Here is a 15,937-nt window from a genome sequence, read left to right on the forward strand (position 1 = left end):
ACCTTGAAGATCCAGTGCTCTTACAAATTCCAAGAAGGGGTCTTTTTTCAGCAAAGTTATCACACTTTTGAGCACCTATTAGGGAGCACAAAACAGAATTTAAATTGAAAAATACTGTTAAGTATCTCTCATTATTTCATGTTTTTATAATATTTGCAATGGGATACTAGGGTATTGATCAGTAGCATGTGCAAAGCCCTGGGCTTAATTCCCAGCACTGCCCAAAAGTACATTTTTTCATGCACACAATATTTAAAATGGAGATGACAGAAAAAAAACTCACTGAAGAGGGGCTGGGGATTTAGCTCAGCGGCATAAGCACCGTGCCTTGCAAGCAGGCAGTCGTGAGTTCAATCCCTGGTACCGATAAAAACCGAAAAAGACAAAAAAAAAAACCTCACTGAAGAATGAAAGGAATCTATTATAAACAGTAAAGATGCTGAACTAGCACTTAATCTCTTTTTAATAGTACTAGAGATTGAGCCCAGAGCCTTGCACATGCTAGGCAAGTGCTCTTTCACTGAGCTAAATCTCTAGGCCTTTTTATTTTATTTGGATACAAGGACTTTCTAAGTTGCCAGGCTTTCCTGGAACTTGTGATCCTTTGCCTCAACCTCCAAAGGGGGAAAACACTTATAAGTTGCCCCAGTTTCTATCTTATCTATATTTCCATCAACTAAAAGAAAATACCTTACCCTGACAACTTAATTACCTAAAACTGGAATGATCTTGATACCCAAACTAATAATAACTCAGAACAGGAAAATTATAAGCCAATTTCATTTGTACACATAAATACAAAAATTCCAACAATGTATTAGTAAATTAAATGAAAATGTAATAGAAAAAATACAATCTCATAACAAAACTAGGCTTTGCCAAGTACCAGAAGCAGGTTCACAGAAAGCCTGGGGATGGAGCTCAGAGGACAGACACCCCAGCCCTGGGGGAAGCAAACACTCTACTGATGTAATCCATCATACTGATGTTTCAGTGAGCACAAAAAAGCATTCTAATAAATCTTATACCTAATCTTTTTAAGAAAACAAAACTATACAGTCTACAGCACATACCAGGTAAAGATTCAAACAACCCCCTTTCTAATCAATATTGACCCCAACAATACACAGTGTTGTTGCTCCCATTTAACCTGATGCCAGAAGTCCCAATCAAAATAATAAGGATGATGATGATGATGATAAATGAACTCAACAATATTACTAAATATAAAATCAATATAAACATAAAACTGTTGAAAAAAATAAAGTGATAAAACACAAATGGTTCTAAATCATAAAAAAGTTCAATCTCATACATAAGAAATTCCTTAAAACTGTATTAATAAAGCTACTAGAGGAGTTCAGTATATGCTACTCCATAATGTGACCTTGACACATTGATTTTTTTCAAGCTAAATGCGCTTGAAAAGCAGGCAAGAAAGAAACAGGGACCAATCTGCCTTCTCAAGGAAACTCCCACGTGAAGGATTTCCTCCACAAACCAGGAGAAGAGGAACATTCTCATCACAGGAGATGGAGAGTCAGAGATGGGCAAAAGCTGTCCAATCAAAGTTTTAAACCAGTTCTTATGTTTCTAGACACTATTCTGCCTAGTGTTAAGAACTTAGGCCTTCATTTTCCTGTAAGGACTCCAATACACACAGAAAACTTTTTTATATACAACACGCGTGCTTTTATCCTGTTAATCTGTTTCACAGTATTTTAATTCTTATGCCCAACCAGAGACTGTGTGTTATGGCTTGTGTCTAGATGTGCCCCCAAAAGCCGCATGGGGGCAGAGGCGGAACTTTTCAGAAGTGGCTGCATCTGCAGTATGTGACACCGAAACTGACTCATGGTGCAAAGCTAGGCTCAAAGGCACCAAAATTAAAGGTGTGAGTCCTACCCCTCCTAAGTAGTCTGAAGAAGATAAAAGGGGAAGAAAGGTGCTGTTAAGGTCCCTTAATGCTTTTGCTACCTTTCGCCTGCCATGAATGATTGCCCCTCTGCCATGTGCCAGTCTGCCTTGGAACCAGCCAGTTATGGACTGAAACTCTACAAACTGTGAGCCAAATAAACTTTTTCTCCTTTAACTTTGAGTGTCAGTTATCTTGTCTCAACAACAAAACAGAAACTAAGGGGCTGGAGATTTAGCTCAGCGGCATAAGCGCCTGCCTTGCAAGCAGGCAGTCGTGAGTTCGATCCCTGGTACCGATAAAAATGAAAAAAAAACAAAAAAAAAATGGAAAAAAAAAAGAAACTAAGACATCCTACATCCTATAATTCTATTTTTAAGATGTCTTATATTTTTAGTAATAAAAAATATTAACCAAGAAACCATTATATTATCCAGGACATGGCTCAAAATAATTTGCAGAAAGGGGAATGGGCACTAATAAAACAAAATGAGCCACGATCATTCTACTATTCATACTTCTGGATAAGTTTGAGTTTTTCAGTTAAAAATCTAACTATAGTGACATACATTTCAATTACTCTAAGAGCATCTTTAAAAATCCAAAGTTTGATGGAACTCTTTCATCATGAGCAAGACATGTTGGCATATCATGCTACTTAAAATTATGAATTCAGATACCCTGTAATCAAAAAAAAATCACTGCTAGGGTTTTATCTTACACATGTATTCAGCATGACAGAAACAAAAGAGCACCGCTCTACAGAACTGTTTGTAGAAAAAGCTGCAGATATATAACACAGTATCTCCCACAACTCCAAAAAACAATGAAGAGGTCCATGTAAACATGGAATGAGACATGGGAAAAACAATAGAAATATCACATTAGTATCTCATATACACAAGAAAAAATGATTTACATATATACAATACACATACTCATCTACAAACTCTCCAAGGACACTTAACAAATCCAATGCATACTTAAATTGGCAGGCTGGAGACATTTGTCTCATTTTATCCCTTCTAAATAATCTAGGAAGCTTACATTTCATTAAACAGGGCTTAAAATATATGCAATAGCCTCAAATTTTGGAAACAGACAAGTGATGACTACTACAGCAGCCCTAAGTAAAAGTCTGGGGCAGTGGTGGAGGGGAAAGCCCTGATACTCACGCTACTTTGTACCACAGAACTTTTAACAGGTACAGCAGTGAAAAGTCGAAAGTCTCAGGTTCACTTGGGATTGGATGTGAAAGGGATGAAGCTAAAATAAAGAGGGCGGGTTGTTCCAGGCTATTTGAAAACGCTGAGACCTAAGATCTTTACCTCTTAGACAACTCACTTTCCCCATTCCCAGCAGAAGACTGAAAGGCTTTTCTCTAGAGAGTAAGACAGAACACTGAGCGCAGGTGAATAGAAAACAAAGAAACCAAGAGGATTAAATGACAACATTAATACTGAAGCAGCCCTTCCCTCTCCTCTACGTCTCTTTCCCACTGTGCTTCCACAAAACTCGCATCCGAACTTTATCCTTTAAGCAGGAGCTGGAAGTCTTCTCTGGGGAACTACATGGGCCGACAAGGTGAGATTAAAATATACTATCAGGTGGAGGACTCGGAAAACAGCACAACCAAAGCATCCCACAGTCCGTGGTAAACCGTCTTTCAACTCTCAAATAGCTTTTATTTCCAACTGACAATCCTATGCAAACAGCCAAGGATTAACAGTCATCAAGGGAAGTGTTGATCCAGGAGGAACAAAAGGGAAAATATTTTCATGATGAGACATTGTTATAGGAATGGAACAACATAAGAACGTGATAAAAAATGATTATTAAAATGAGTATACAATAAAATGGAACTTTTTTCTTTTTTTAAATTTATTTAAAGAAAGACTAAACAAAACAGAAAATGGGTAGAAATAATACATACATTCAGAGAAAAAATAAACAGTAAGAAATCACTAGTTGATTTTTACATACTGTCCTTTTACAAATAGTTGTTCAAAATACAAAAGTGGAACATATGAAGTGGGAATTCAAACAGCGAGACTGCAAACAGTTCTGTTCAACTATCCAACAAAAATTTAGTAATATGGTTGTCAATTCTATACACTTAACATACATGCAGTTTTTTCAATAGACATTATTTAAAAAATTGAACGTAAGTACCAAGGTAAAATAAGGAAACTTCCCAACAGAAGAGCAAAAGTATAAAAGAAAGGAAAAGAACATTATTATATACAAGCAAGAAATCTTACAAGATTAAAGGACAGACTCAAAGATCCAATATATAAATAACAGGAGTTCCCAAAAGAGACACAAAGAAAATGGTGACAAAAAAAATCATCCAAGAAATATTCTCTACAATTTCCTTCAAACAAAAAGGTATGCAGTCAAGAGCACTTTCAGATTCCAGCACAATATATTAAACAGATCCGAGTCAAAGAACATAACTTCAGGCAGTAGAAATAGAGGCTTTAGCAAGCCTCAGAGGAAAAGCAGGTCTCTATAGGATCAAGAATTCAAAGAGTCACTCTAAGTATAAAATGATACAAAGTAACATCATAAAAACTGATACCTAACATTATAAAGACCAATTATGGATTAGCCCTAAACACACAAAAATGGATGTTTAAAATAACATTTCTCCTTGCCCAAAAGAAAGTTGAAAACTCAACAGTAAATCTAACAAAGCATGTTTAGGACTTACATAAAGAAAACTACAAAATACTGGTGAAAAAAATAAAAGACATCTAAACTGATGACGATATAGCACTGATTTAAGCATACACAGGTTCCACAACCATCAATCTGACCAATTAAGAGTGAATATATTTTTTAAAGGTATACAGGAGAGGGCTGGGGATGTAGCTCAGTGGTAGAGCACTTGCCTAGCATGCTCAAGGCCCAGTGTTCAATCCTAAGTACTGAAAACGAAAAGTCCAGAAGAATACAAGGCTATATGCAAATATTATGCTATTTCATAAGAATAACTTGAGTATCCCTGGATTTTAATATCCATGGAGAAAAGGGGGACGTGGGACCATCCTGCAGAGAACAAAAAGGACAACATTGTAACAGTAAATATAATTTCTACCAACATCCCACCAAAATTTTCCATAAACACGGACATAAATATTCTAAAATACATATGGGCTAGGGGTGTAGCTCAGTGATGGAAGGCTTGCCACAGGCACTGGATTCCAACCCCACTATGAAAATAGGAAATAGAAAAAATTTAATGGAGTTAGAATAGCTAAAGCAATTTAAAAAAAAAAAGAAAATGGAACAATCACGCTAACATAATTTAGGGTTACTATACAGCTCCAGTAGTTAAGACTGACCGTAGGGCATGAAGGCACATGCTTATAATCCCAGCACTCGGGAGGCTGAGGCAGGAGGATCACCAAGAGTTCACTGCCAGCCTGAGCTACATAGCAAGACCCTGTCTCAAAAACAACGACAACAACAAAAGACTGCATGGTACTGACAGAGAAACAGAGAAAGCAAACAGAAAAAAGTGTAGGAAAAAATCATAAAAGCAACAGAATAGAAAAATAAAAATCAACAGAAATCCATAAGAAAACATAACTTCAATATAAACTTCATATTTACCTGAATTTAACCCAAAATTTACCACAGAAATTAAACGTCTGTAAACTATGCTTCTTTGAGGGGGAAACTTGTATGATATAAAGTTTATAAATGAGGCATTGAAATTGTGCCAAAAAGTATGATCTTTAAGAGGAAAAATTTCATAAGCTGAACTTCAGTAAAATTAAAAAGAATCGCTGGGCCAGGCATGGTGACAATTGTCTGTAATCCCAGCAATGGGCAGGCTGAAGCAGGAGGATCACTGAGAGTTCGAGGCCAGCCTGGGCTACAAAGTGAGTTCAAGGCCTGCAATGCAAAACCAGTGAGCTGGACCTGTAATGCAAAACCCTGTCTCAAAAAGAAAGGAGAAAAAAAGAAAAAGAATTGCTTAGGCTGCAAATATTGGAAGAAGGTTTGGAAGAAGGCAATACAAGAGGCCTTGGGTTTGATCCCCAGCATGGAAAATGACACCAACAAAAAAAAGTAAGAAGTTTGCTCTGTGAAAGATACTGTTAAGTCATTGAAAACACAAACAATACCCATATTTTTTTTTAAGGTAGAAATAGTACATACATTCAGAGAAAAAAAACAGTAAGCAATCACTAGTTGATGTTGTCGTTTTACAAACAGTTGTTCAAGGTACAAAAATGGAACATGTAAAGTGGGAATTCAAACAGAGAGACTGCAAAAAGTTCTAATCAACTGTCCAACAATAGCTTAGTAACATGGTTGTCAATCCTATACATTTAAACATACATGCAGTTATCCATATCTTCATTTATGTTTAGATTAAACAAACTAAAGCAGGTTAAAATTATTCTGAACAAAGAATAACAGTATTGTTGGACTTCACATCATGACACTCCGTGATCAGCACTGGGTACTGTAGTGTCTTCTTTCTAAAACTGAATTTAAAGAAAGACTAAAAAAACAGAAAACGGGTAGAAATAATACATAATTTCAAAGAAAAAATAAATGGTAAGAAATCACTAGTTGATGATTACAGATTGTCTTCTTACAAATAGTTATTCAAGATACTAAACTGGAGCATATAAAGTGGGGATTCAAACAGTGAGATTGCAACCAGTTCTGTTCAACTATCCAACAAAAACTTAGAAATATGGTTATCAATCCTATACACTTAAACATATATGCAGTCATCCATATCTTCAACTATGTTAAATATGAATAAACCCAAGCAGATTAATATCACTCTGAACAAAGAATAACACTATTGCTGGGTTTCACATTAAGACACTCCAGGATCAGCACTAGCTATTTTAGTGTCTCCTTTTCTTCAAAGTATCTGTTCATTTCATCAATTGTCATAAGATCAATTCTCATAAACTGTTTATAGATTCTACACATGCATGAGTCTTAACATGTATTTTTTTTTAATGTTGAAAGGAGTAAAAATGCAACAGCACAAGACAGAACAAAGCCAATCCAGACAATGCAGTGAAATTGGTACAGGATTTCACAGTAGGATACTGGGATAGTAGAAATAAGTACTATGGTATATCACTTTAACTTAACAATAGCTGTCCAGTCAATTACGTATTGTAAAATCAAACCAAAAATAGAACATTGTAAAACCAATCGAGAATACTGAATAGAGCAAAAGAAACATAACAGTGAAAACAACCTTTGCCTTCAAAGAGAAGATAGAAGGAAATCCCCCATATTTGCTATACTGCCTATGGTCATCCTCCCAAGAGATGCTGAGACATCTATCCCCAGTAGCTAAGCGGGGAGGGGGTAGGTGGGAGAAGGGTGCTTGATTTTCAGCTCGCGTGGCAGTAGGCTCACAGGTAATGGTTCTTCTCCAGGCCCAAGCTGCAGGTGCTTACCAAGAGGGAGGTGAATAAGCTGCCTGAGTCCCTCCATGGCCGGATCTCTGGAGCTCTGTTCTCCTCCTGGCCCGCATTGCAGACGCTAACCAAGAGGGCAGGCGAATAAGCTGCCTGAGTCCCTCCATGAAAACCCGTATTTTTAAAAATATTTTTGAAATAGTATATCTGATAGAGTACTCAGATATAAAATAACCTCAAAACTCAACAGTAAAAAATAATTCAGTAGGGGTTGGAGATTTAGCTCAGCAGCGTAAGTGCCTGCCTTGCAAGTGTGTGGTCATGAGTTCGATCCCAGGTACCGATTTAAAAAAAAAAGAAAAAAAGACAAATGAAGAAAAAATAATTCAGTAGGAAACAGGCAAAAAACATGAAGAGATATTTCACTTTTTTTCACTTTTTAAAAAATATGAAAATAGCATATGAAAAGATGCTCAACCATGTGTGGTGGTGTACAACTATAATCCCAGCATTTGGGAGGCAGAGGCAGGAGACCACTGCCAGGTTCAAAGCCAGCCTAGGGCTACATAGTGAATTCAAGGCCAGCCTGAACTACATGGCAAGACCCAGGATTTTGTCTCAAAAAGTAAGTTCAAGGACAGCTTACCAAATCCCGGTGTATAAATAAAATAATAAGGAAGCCAGGTGTGCTGGTATATGCCTACAATCCCAGCATTTGGGAGGCTGTGGCAGGAGGATCATTCTGAGTTTAAGACCAGCCTGGGCCACATAGGAAGACCAAAACAGGACAGTAATAATAAGGGCTCAGAATGTAGTTTCATGTCCGTAGGATTAATCCCCAATCCCAGAAAGAAAAAGTCTAATAAAATATCATGGTATACCTACCAGAAGAGCAGAAGCTCAGTGGCATAAGTGCCTGCTTGGCAAACATGAGGTTATGAGTTCAATACCCAGTGCCAAAAAAAAAAAAAGAAGAGCAGAAAAAAAGTCATGACGACAACGAATGCTGGCAAGGACACAAGCTGTGATGGTGTGCTCCTGCAGGCCCTGCTGGGAACAGGTGGCTGCTGCTAGAGCACAGCTCAATTCCAGCCTAGGAACACACTGAAGCTCTGTGTGAAAAATAATAATTGAAAAATAATCCAGCTATCATACTGCATATGTGTAACACCAACTGGTCAGGAGGCTGAGGCAAGAAGAGTGAGCGGGAGATCAGCTGGGCAACACTGGCAGGGTCACAGCTCAGGTAACACTTAACAGTAACAACAATAACACTGACAAGGATGGACAGAAACTAGATCCCTCAGACACTGCTGGTGGAAACCTAAAGCAGGACAATGCTTTTGGAAGCGCTTAGGAGCTTAGTAAATTAAAAAAAAAAAAAAAAAAAAAAAAACTAAACTAATTATCCCAACCATCACATTCCTAGGAATTGTCCCTGAAAAGTAAGTGGACTGGAGGATGGTGCTGGGAAGTGACATTAGAGCCTTCGCAGAGTTGCATCCCAGCCCCTTTTTTAATTTTTTTGTTTTGTACTATTTTGTTTTGAGCCAGGTCTTACAAAGTCACTAAACTGCCGAGGGTGGGCTGGAACTTGGGGTCCTCTGCCTAAACTCCCAGAATGCTGGGACTACAGGGGACAGGTGGCTGCTCCACCACACCTGGCTCAAAATTATTTTAGAAAAAAATTTTTAAATGGAAGATGGGACAACCCCCTTCTAGGATTGATTTTAAAATGTCTTTGTGTAATATTAAATAATTTATGTTTCAGCATTTTTAAAAATACAATGTCAAAAAATGAGACAGTCAAGGTCTGGGAGAAAAATCTCATAAAAAGATTGTTAGTTAAAACAGACAAAGAACCCTTAAAAATCAACAAAAAGAAAACAACCTAGTCTAAAAATGGGCAAAATGCCTAAACATTTCAAAAACTACCTAAGTAAATAAATACCTAAACAGTCATCTCACTAAAGAATACATATGGCATGACAAATTGGCATATGAAAAGATGTTCACATCACACGTCATTATGAAACTGAAATTAAAGTAATGAGATACAACTGCACAGCTATCACAATGGTCAACTTGGTGAACATGCAGGATGACATAACTCTCCCTCGTCCATGGTAGAAATGTAAAATGGTGACAGCTATCACAGAAGACAGTCTGGTGGGTCATTACAAAACTAAACATGCTCTCGCCATAATGCTGAAATCAGTCTCGCAGTTTTCCATATGAGTTGAAGATTTGTGTCCATGCACAGATATTTATAGGAGCTTTATTTAAAAGTGTCACAACACAACTATAACAAAGATGTCTTCCTGTGTATGAATGGATAAACTGATACACAGAAGAGATTATTATTGCACCCTAAAAAGAAATGAGCTACCAAACAATGAAAAGACACAGAGGAAAGCATAGTACTCAATGAAAGAAACCAATCTGACAGGCTGTAAGACATTCTGGTGAAGACAAAACTATGGATATAGTAAAAATACCAGGATTTTAGGCAGGGAAAATGTTCCATTTGACACACTAATGATGGGTACATATCACAAAACATTTGTTAAAAAACATACAATTCACAAGTATGACTCAATGTAAATTATAAACTGGAAAATGTGTCAGTGAACGATCATGAATTGTAACAAATGTACAGTGCAAGATGTGAGGAGTACAGAGGCTGTACCTTTGTGGGATCTCAAAAACAAAAACCAAGAGCCTGGTGTAGTGACGCACACTGGTAATCCCAATCACTTGGGAAACTGAAATAGGAATAAGAATTAAGAAGCTGAAGCCCTGTCTCAAAAAAAATGAAAAGTGCTAGGTATGTACCTCAGTACTAGAGAACTATCATAGCATGCTTAAAGCTCTGGATTCACCTGGATTCAATACCCTGTGTAGATATGCGTATGCCCGCCCACACACACACACACACACACACACACACACACACACACACACACACAAGAGAAATCCTGACAGATGTAACAAGATGGATGAACCATAAGAACATTATGCTAAGTGAAATAAGCTAATACTGTATTATTCCACTTACATAAGTTATCTAAAGTAGTTAAGATCATTGAAAAAGAAAGTGGGATAATGATCTCCACAGGATTGACATAAGACAGAATGGGTATAGAGTATCAGTTATGCAAGATTAAAGTGTTCAAGGATCTGTGACAAAACAATGTAATTATACACATCAATATATGATGAACGGTATACTTCAAAAGGATGAAGGTAGATGAATTTTGTTTTGTATTATTTTTATTACAATGTCTAAAAAATTTTGAGGCATATATAGAGTGTGTGTGTGTATGTGCATGCACACATGTGTACATAGGTGGACACATTTTAATGTGCATAAAATACCAAATGCATAAATATGCAACAAAGCACCTGTAATCCCAGCACCTGAAAGGCTAGGGCAAAAGAATCACCATGAGTTTGGGGCTGGGGATTTAGCTCAGCAGCATAATAAGTACCCGCCTTGCAAGCAGGCAGTCGTGAGTTCAATCCCTGGTACCGATAAAAAGGAAAAAGACAAATAATAATAATAATAATAATAATAATAATAATAATGCAACAAAGACAAACACTAATTTCAAGACAGGGATATATGTACCTCTAAATATTTAGATAAGGGATAAGATTTAGGAAATATAGCCTGAGGACCTCAGGACTCTTCATTTCCTTTCTTCAGCTGGGTAGTAAAAGGTATTAGTAAAATTAGCAATTCATGTTAACAAATCCCTCCAAAAGTAATGAGGTGTTTTTTGTTTTTTTTTTTTTTTTTTTCATTTTTATTGGTACCAGGGATCGAACTCACGACCACCTGCTTGCAAGGCAGGTGCTTACGCTGCTGAGCTAAATCCCCAGCCCCTAAAAGTAATGAGGTTAATCCAAAGGAGGAAGGTTAATGGCTATGTTTAGATTGTAACTTGATGTGATGTACTTTTTAACTGTGATTAAAATTAAGGCTAAAAATTAAGACAAGTTTTCTTATTCCTTAGACAGCAATCTATATTATCAACACCAGAAGGATAAAGATCAAAACAGAAAACACAATCTATGATCACTGAGTTCACATTTAGTATCAAAACATCTATTTTTCTACTTATGTATCAGTTAAAATAAATCTGAATAAAATAAAAAGAATATTCAAACACAATTTATTATGGACTACATGTTGCTATCATTGTGATGAATCTGATTTTACAATTAATAATATGACTTGATCTAAGCACAAGTTAAAAATTAACAAGGCCAAAACCCACAATATGTTCCAGATTAATTATAACCAAACTTCATCTACACAGTGCCAATTATTCATTCCTATGCATTTTACTTTCACCTCTAACAATATTCATTTTCTATTTGCTGCTCTTTCCAACGTCTTAGATTTGCACCTGTGTTGTAAATACCTAGCTCATATTTTGATAAATGAAACATCAAATTTTGAAAATGCAAATAATATAGACAAGAATGATTTACTTTGATCTTGTAAAAATCTGAACTTAAGAACTCAATTAGTTTCCACTGACCTCTTTGGGTTTATCAGTCCAGCAGACTCTCTTGCATTTTAGCCACAGCACACTTACCAAAGATTTTTATTGTATCAGAGAAGCAAAAGTCATAAAAAGCAAGACAGAACCCCTAACTTAAGAACAGTATTACTCCTAAAGCGCCTACTACAAAATTCATTCAAGTCTAAAAGACTAGAGTCTACAATAATCAAGTACTGTAAAACCTTTCCATGTAGAAGGGCACGCCCTCACAATGAAAAATATTGTAACTTCAGGGTTGCAATGTAACAAAATTTTAACTTAAATAATGTTAGTGTAGCCTGAATAAATGCAATTCTTAATGTGTTAGCATAAAAAATCTACAATCTCCTAAACATTGTAGCTATTGTCTTTTTGTATGTCGTATAAATAGTAGCATGTACTCTTCTTGATGCCGAATGGAGGCATCACCCTCCCATAATGTAATCCTCCAAATTGCAGCGGATTAACTTTTTATATATAAAATTCTGTGTTTATTTGCATGTACAATAGAGAGAATGACGTTATACACACCTGTTCTACAGCATTTAACAGAATGCACTATGATTGAAATGAAAAGCGGCTAGCCAAATCCATCAAATATAAAAACTATTGCAATCCTGTTGCAAAGTCCTTTTGTTAAACTCCTTTTATTCTAAATCCTTTTAATTCTGTCCTATAACACTAAAACATTTATAAAAAGCTTAAAATCCTAATAAATCACACAATTAAAGTAATGAAAATGGGCTTGCCCATCAAGTCACCAACTCCTGCACCACTCAACAAAATTCAAAACAGTTTGCTTGTCAGAAAATGTTAAATAATATCCCTCACCACATACACCATTGTAAACTCATTTAAACCAAAGAGTTTTAGCTCATAAATCAGCCTTAAAGATTTCAAGACATCAAATAGAAACAGCTTCTACCTGGGTCCAAAGGCAGGCCTAGAGTCAAATAAAAATCCAACTGATAATGAAATATTCCAATTCTACTCTTTGATGTTAAGGATGATGTCTTGACTATAAAGACTTTACACAAAATACATTCATATCATAAATGATATGGCAAAATCTTTTCCAGAGGATTTCACTAAACAACTAAATTTTTAAAAATATTCAAACAGTTCCAAAGTTTCATATTTCATTTTTATTACCCTGAAATTACTACTCCCAGAATAGATTTAATACTATCCGTTTGTCCTTTGGGAGTCTGGCTTACAGTCTCTCAGTGTAGCCAAAGTTTACCCCCAATGTTTGACTCCATCATCAGTAAAATTAGCACATACATTTTCAGATTGTTGGCAAGCTATAAAATTCTATTTTCTTACCAGAGTTCTATACATAATCTTCATTATGAATAATTCAGTTCTATTTCTTATCTCAACAGGAAAAAACTAGTACATGCCTATAATCTCAGCCACTCAGGAAGCTGAGGCAGGAGGACTATAAATTCATGATCAGTCTGGGCACCTCAGCAAGACTTAGCTCAAAATAAGATAAAAAGGGCTGACACATTGCTCAGTGCTTACACAGCCTGTCTAGCATGCACAGGCCTTGATTGTGAACCCCCAATTCAGAGGCTGCAGAGCTCATGAACCAATTATTTAAAAAAAAAAAAAGGAAACAGAACATAAACCTTACTATGCTGAACTAGTTAACCTAAATATGATCACAAAATAATCTCTGCCATTTGCCTCAAATCCCCAAAATGTATGTATACATTCTAGTTTATTTTTCTGATAAAGGATCTCACTATGTCAAATTTAGGCTGGCCTGAACTCACCATGTAGCTCGGAATGGACTGAAGCTACAGTGATCCTCCTGCCTCAGCCTCCCAAGTGCTATGATTTACACATGTGCACCATCACACCCAGCTCTATGTACACATTTTGGCCTGGACAGTCACTTCAAATACTTTATTAAAGTAGATAAAAGGCTGCTTCTTGCTGGTGTAGGGGATTAAACCCAACGTCTCCAGCCTGCCAGCACAAGCTGTCGACCACTGCGTTACACCCCAGACCAACACATTAGGTCTTTTAACATTACTGTGCATGAGGTATCTGGTATCTGCAGTCACCTTGATGACTGGGATACTGTCACAGATCAACCAGCAGGGCTTGATCATACAATCATACAATCTTCCACGCCAGCTTCAGAGGGATAATCTGATCCTAAGAAGTTTAAAAACTTGTCCAAATTCTTGAGGTACTAAATGCCATGTCTTTACCTTAAGCCAGCCCATAATTCTTTCCTGTTATCCTTGCTCACTGGAAATGCTACTGTCAGAAAATAAATTTATATGATCAACTCCTCTGCTGAAAATCATAAACAAAATTGTTAATGAAAGATAATGTGCTCAATTTCTCACTATTTTACTCCTCTCCTCTCTAAAACAGGCATGAATATATCACAAAATTATTGTGATAAGTAAAGATAATACATGCAAAGGAACACAGTGCTGAAACAGATCAGAAAATGCAAACTTCATGCAATTATCATTATTTCTTGGAACTCCTATATGGTGAAACCATTCACCTACTTTGATAGTTTAAAAAAAAAATGCTGCTCACACTGCTGGCACCTGCCTTCCTCTTTTTATCCTGGCACCTTATGTCTTTGGTATCTATACACTGCACCTACACCGGAGCTGCCAAGCTGGCTCCTGCTCTGGCCACACTGCACTTCATATTCTATAGGTACGGTTGCTTATCTCCTAGAATCTGTGCACTTTCTTACGCCTCCAGTAAAACATCTCCTAACTAGAAAGGCTCTTCTGCATCTGTCCCACTCTATCTCCCTGAATGATCTCGTCATAACACCTATCTGAACTCTATGCTATATACATGAAATTGTGGATCTACTTGTACGCTCAGTATCCTCAAATCTTAACTAACTCCTTGATACAAAGAATTGTGTGAGAAGGTTCATAAAAGATTTATTCATAATACCTCAAAAACATGCTCAAACCAATGTCACCGAAGTATAACTGTAGTACTCAATGGAATACTACTCAACAAAATAGAAAATAGGGAAGAATTTGTATACGTCCCCAAATTACATGTCCCACAGTTTTAAAAATATTCCAATATATGCTAATTTGTTTCACTTAAAATAATAGTTTATCTTGTTTTCTTAAAAAGAAAATTAATGTTTTATCTGTTTCTTTTGTGTAAGAACCTTTTAGATTGAGACTTCTGGGAGAACATGGTGGATAGATAACAGCAGCTATGGAGGCTCTCTGAGATAGATAGCTTAGAATCCAGGAATGGCATGGTGTGAGGATTCCTAAGCAAGGGGAGATACACCCGACTAACCCAGGAACAAACTAAGCTGAGAGAAACCAACTGGAAATGCAATCCCAGTGCTATAACTGGAACAGATAAAATCTCAGCGTGGAAGCTGGAACTCGTGCCTCTGGAAACCGCGATTTGAATTTCCTGCCGCCGCCGCCGCTGCGTCTGAATTGGCACAACAGGGACAAAACGCGAAAGCTCTGAGAGCGAGAATCGGCAAACGGAGTTGAGAACGGGACTGGTGGGGAGCCCTGCATCGACCTGCAGTGAGTGAGAGGAATGGGGACCTTTACATAGACTATCAGGCTCCAACAGAGGACATTCTGGAACCGGGTAGACTAGTCAGAACAGGACGCAGCAGTGACTTCAGTCACATATTCCCCTCTTAAGCGGGACTGGTGGGGAGCGCTTGGTCTGGGGACCCAGTAGGCTAACCCAAACCAGGTCCCAGCACCTGTCGGTGCACCTTAGCAGTGAAGCCTTCAGTAGGCTGACCTGGAGGGGCGGGCCCAGCAGAGGCTACCCAGGTCTGTGTCTCCCTAGTACACTGCAGTGGGCGGGAACACCTAGCCAGCGGATTCAAACAAACTATAACCAACAAAGAAAGAAATTGGGCCTCCTATATACACTTGTATGGAAGAAAAAAGTATGGCAAGAGGGAGCAACAAGAAAGGGTCCTCAGTCCCCAATCCTGAGAACACTGATCCAGGAAAGGTTAATACAAACGAGAATGAAGACAGAAAACATGCAATATCAAACACGGCACCAAT

The 15,937-nt window shown here is 37.3% G+C and overlaps 1 protein-coding gene across 11 annotated transcripts in view; it reads right to left on the bottom strand.

Annotated features, from left to right (window-relative positions):
- Bcas3 (BCAS3 microtubule associated cell migration factor) overlaps positions 1-15,937 on the bottom strand; it is a 526,404-nt gene that overhangs the window by 445,890 nt on the left and 64,577 nt on the right. For all 11 annotated transcript variants that reach the window (XM_013152079.3, XM_063250886.1, XM_013152076.3 and 8 more), the window contains exon 7: positions 3-75. In XM_013152079.3, the coding sequence (XP_013007533.1) occupies positions 3-75 (73 nt within the window). The remainder of the gene's footprint in view (positions 1-2; positions 76-15,937) is intronic.

The sequence above is a fragment of the Cavia porcellus genome, unplaced genomic scaffold (assembly GCF_034190915.1).
Source record: "Cavia porcellus strain 051 isolate PalLab524CR breed Dunkin Hartley unplaced genomic scaffold, mCavPor4.1 scaffold_6, whole genome shotgun sequence".
Lineage (NCBI taxonomy): Eukaryota > Metazoa > Chordata > Mammalia > Rodentia > Caviidae > Cavia > Cavia porcellus.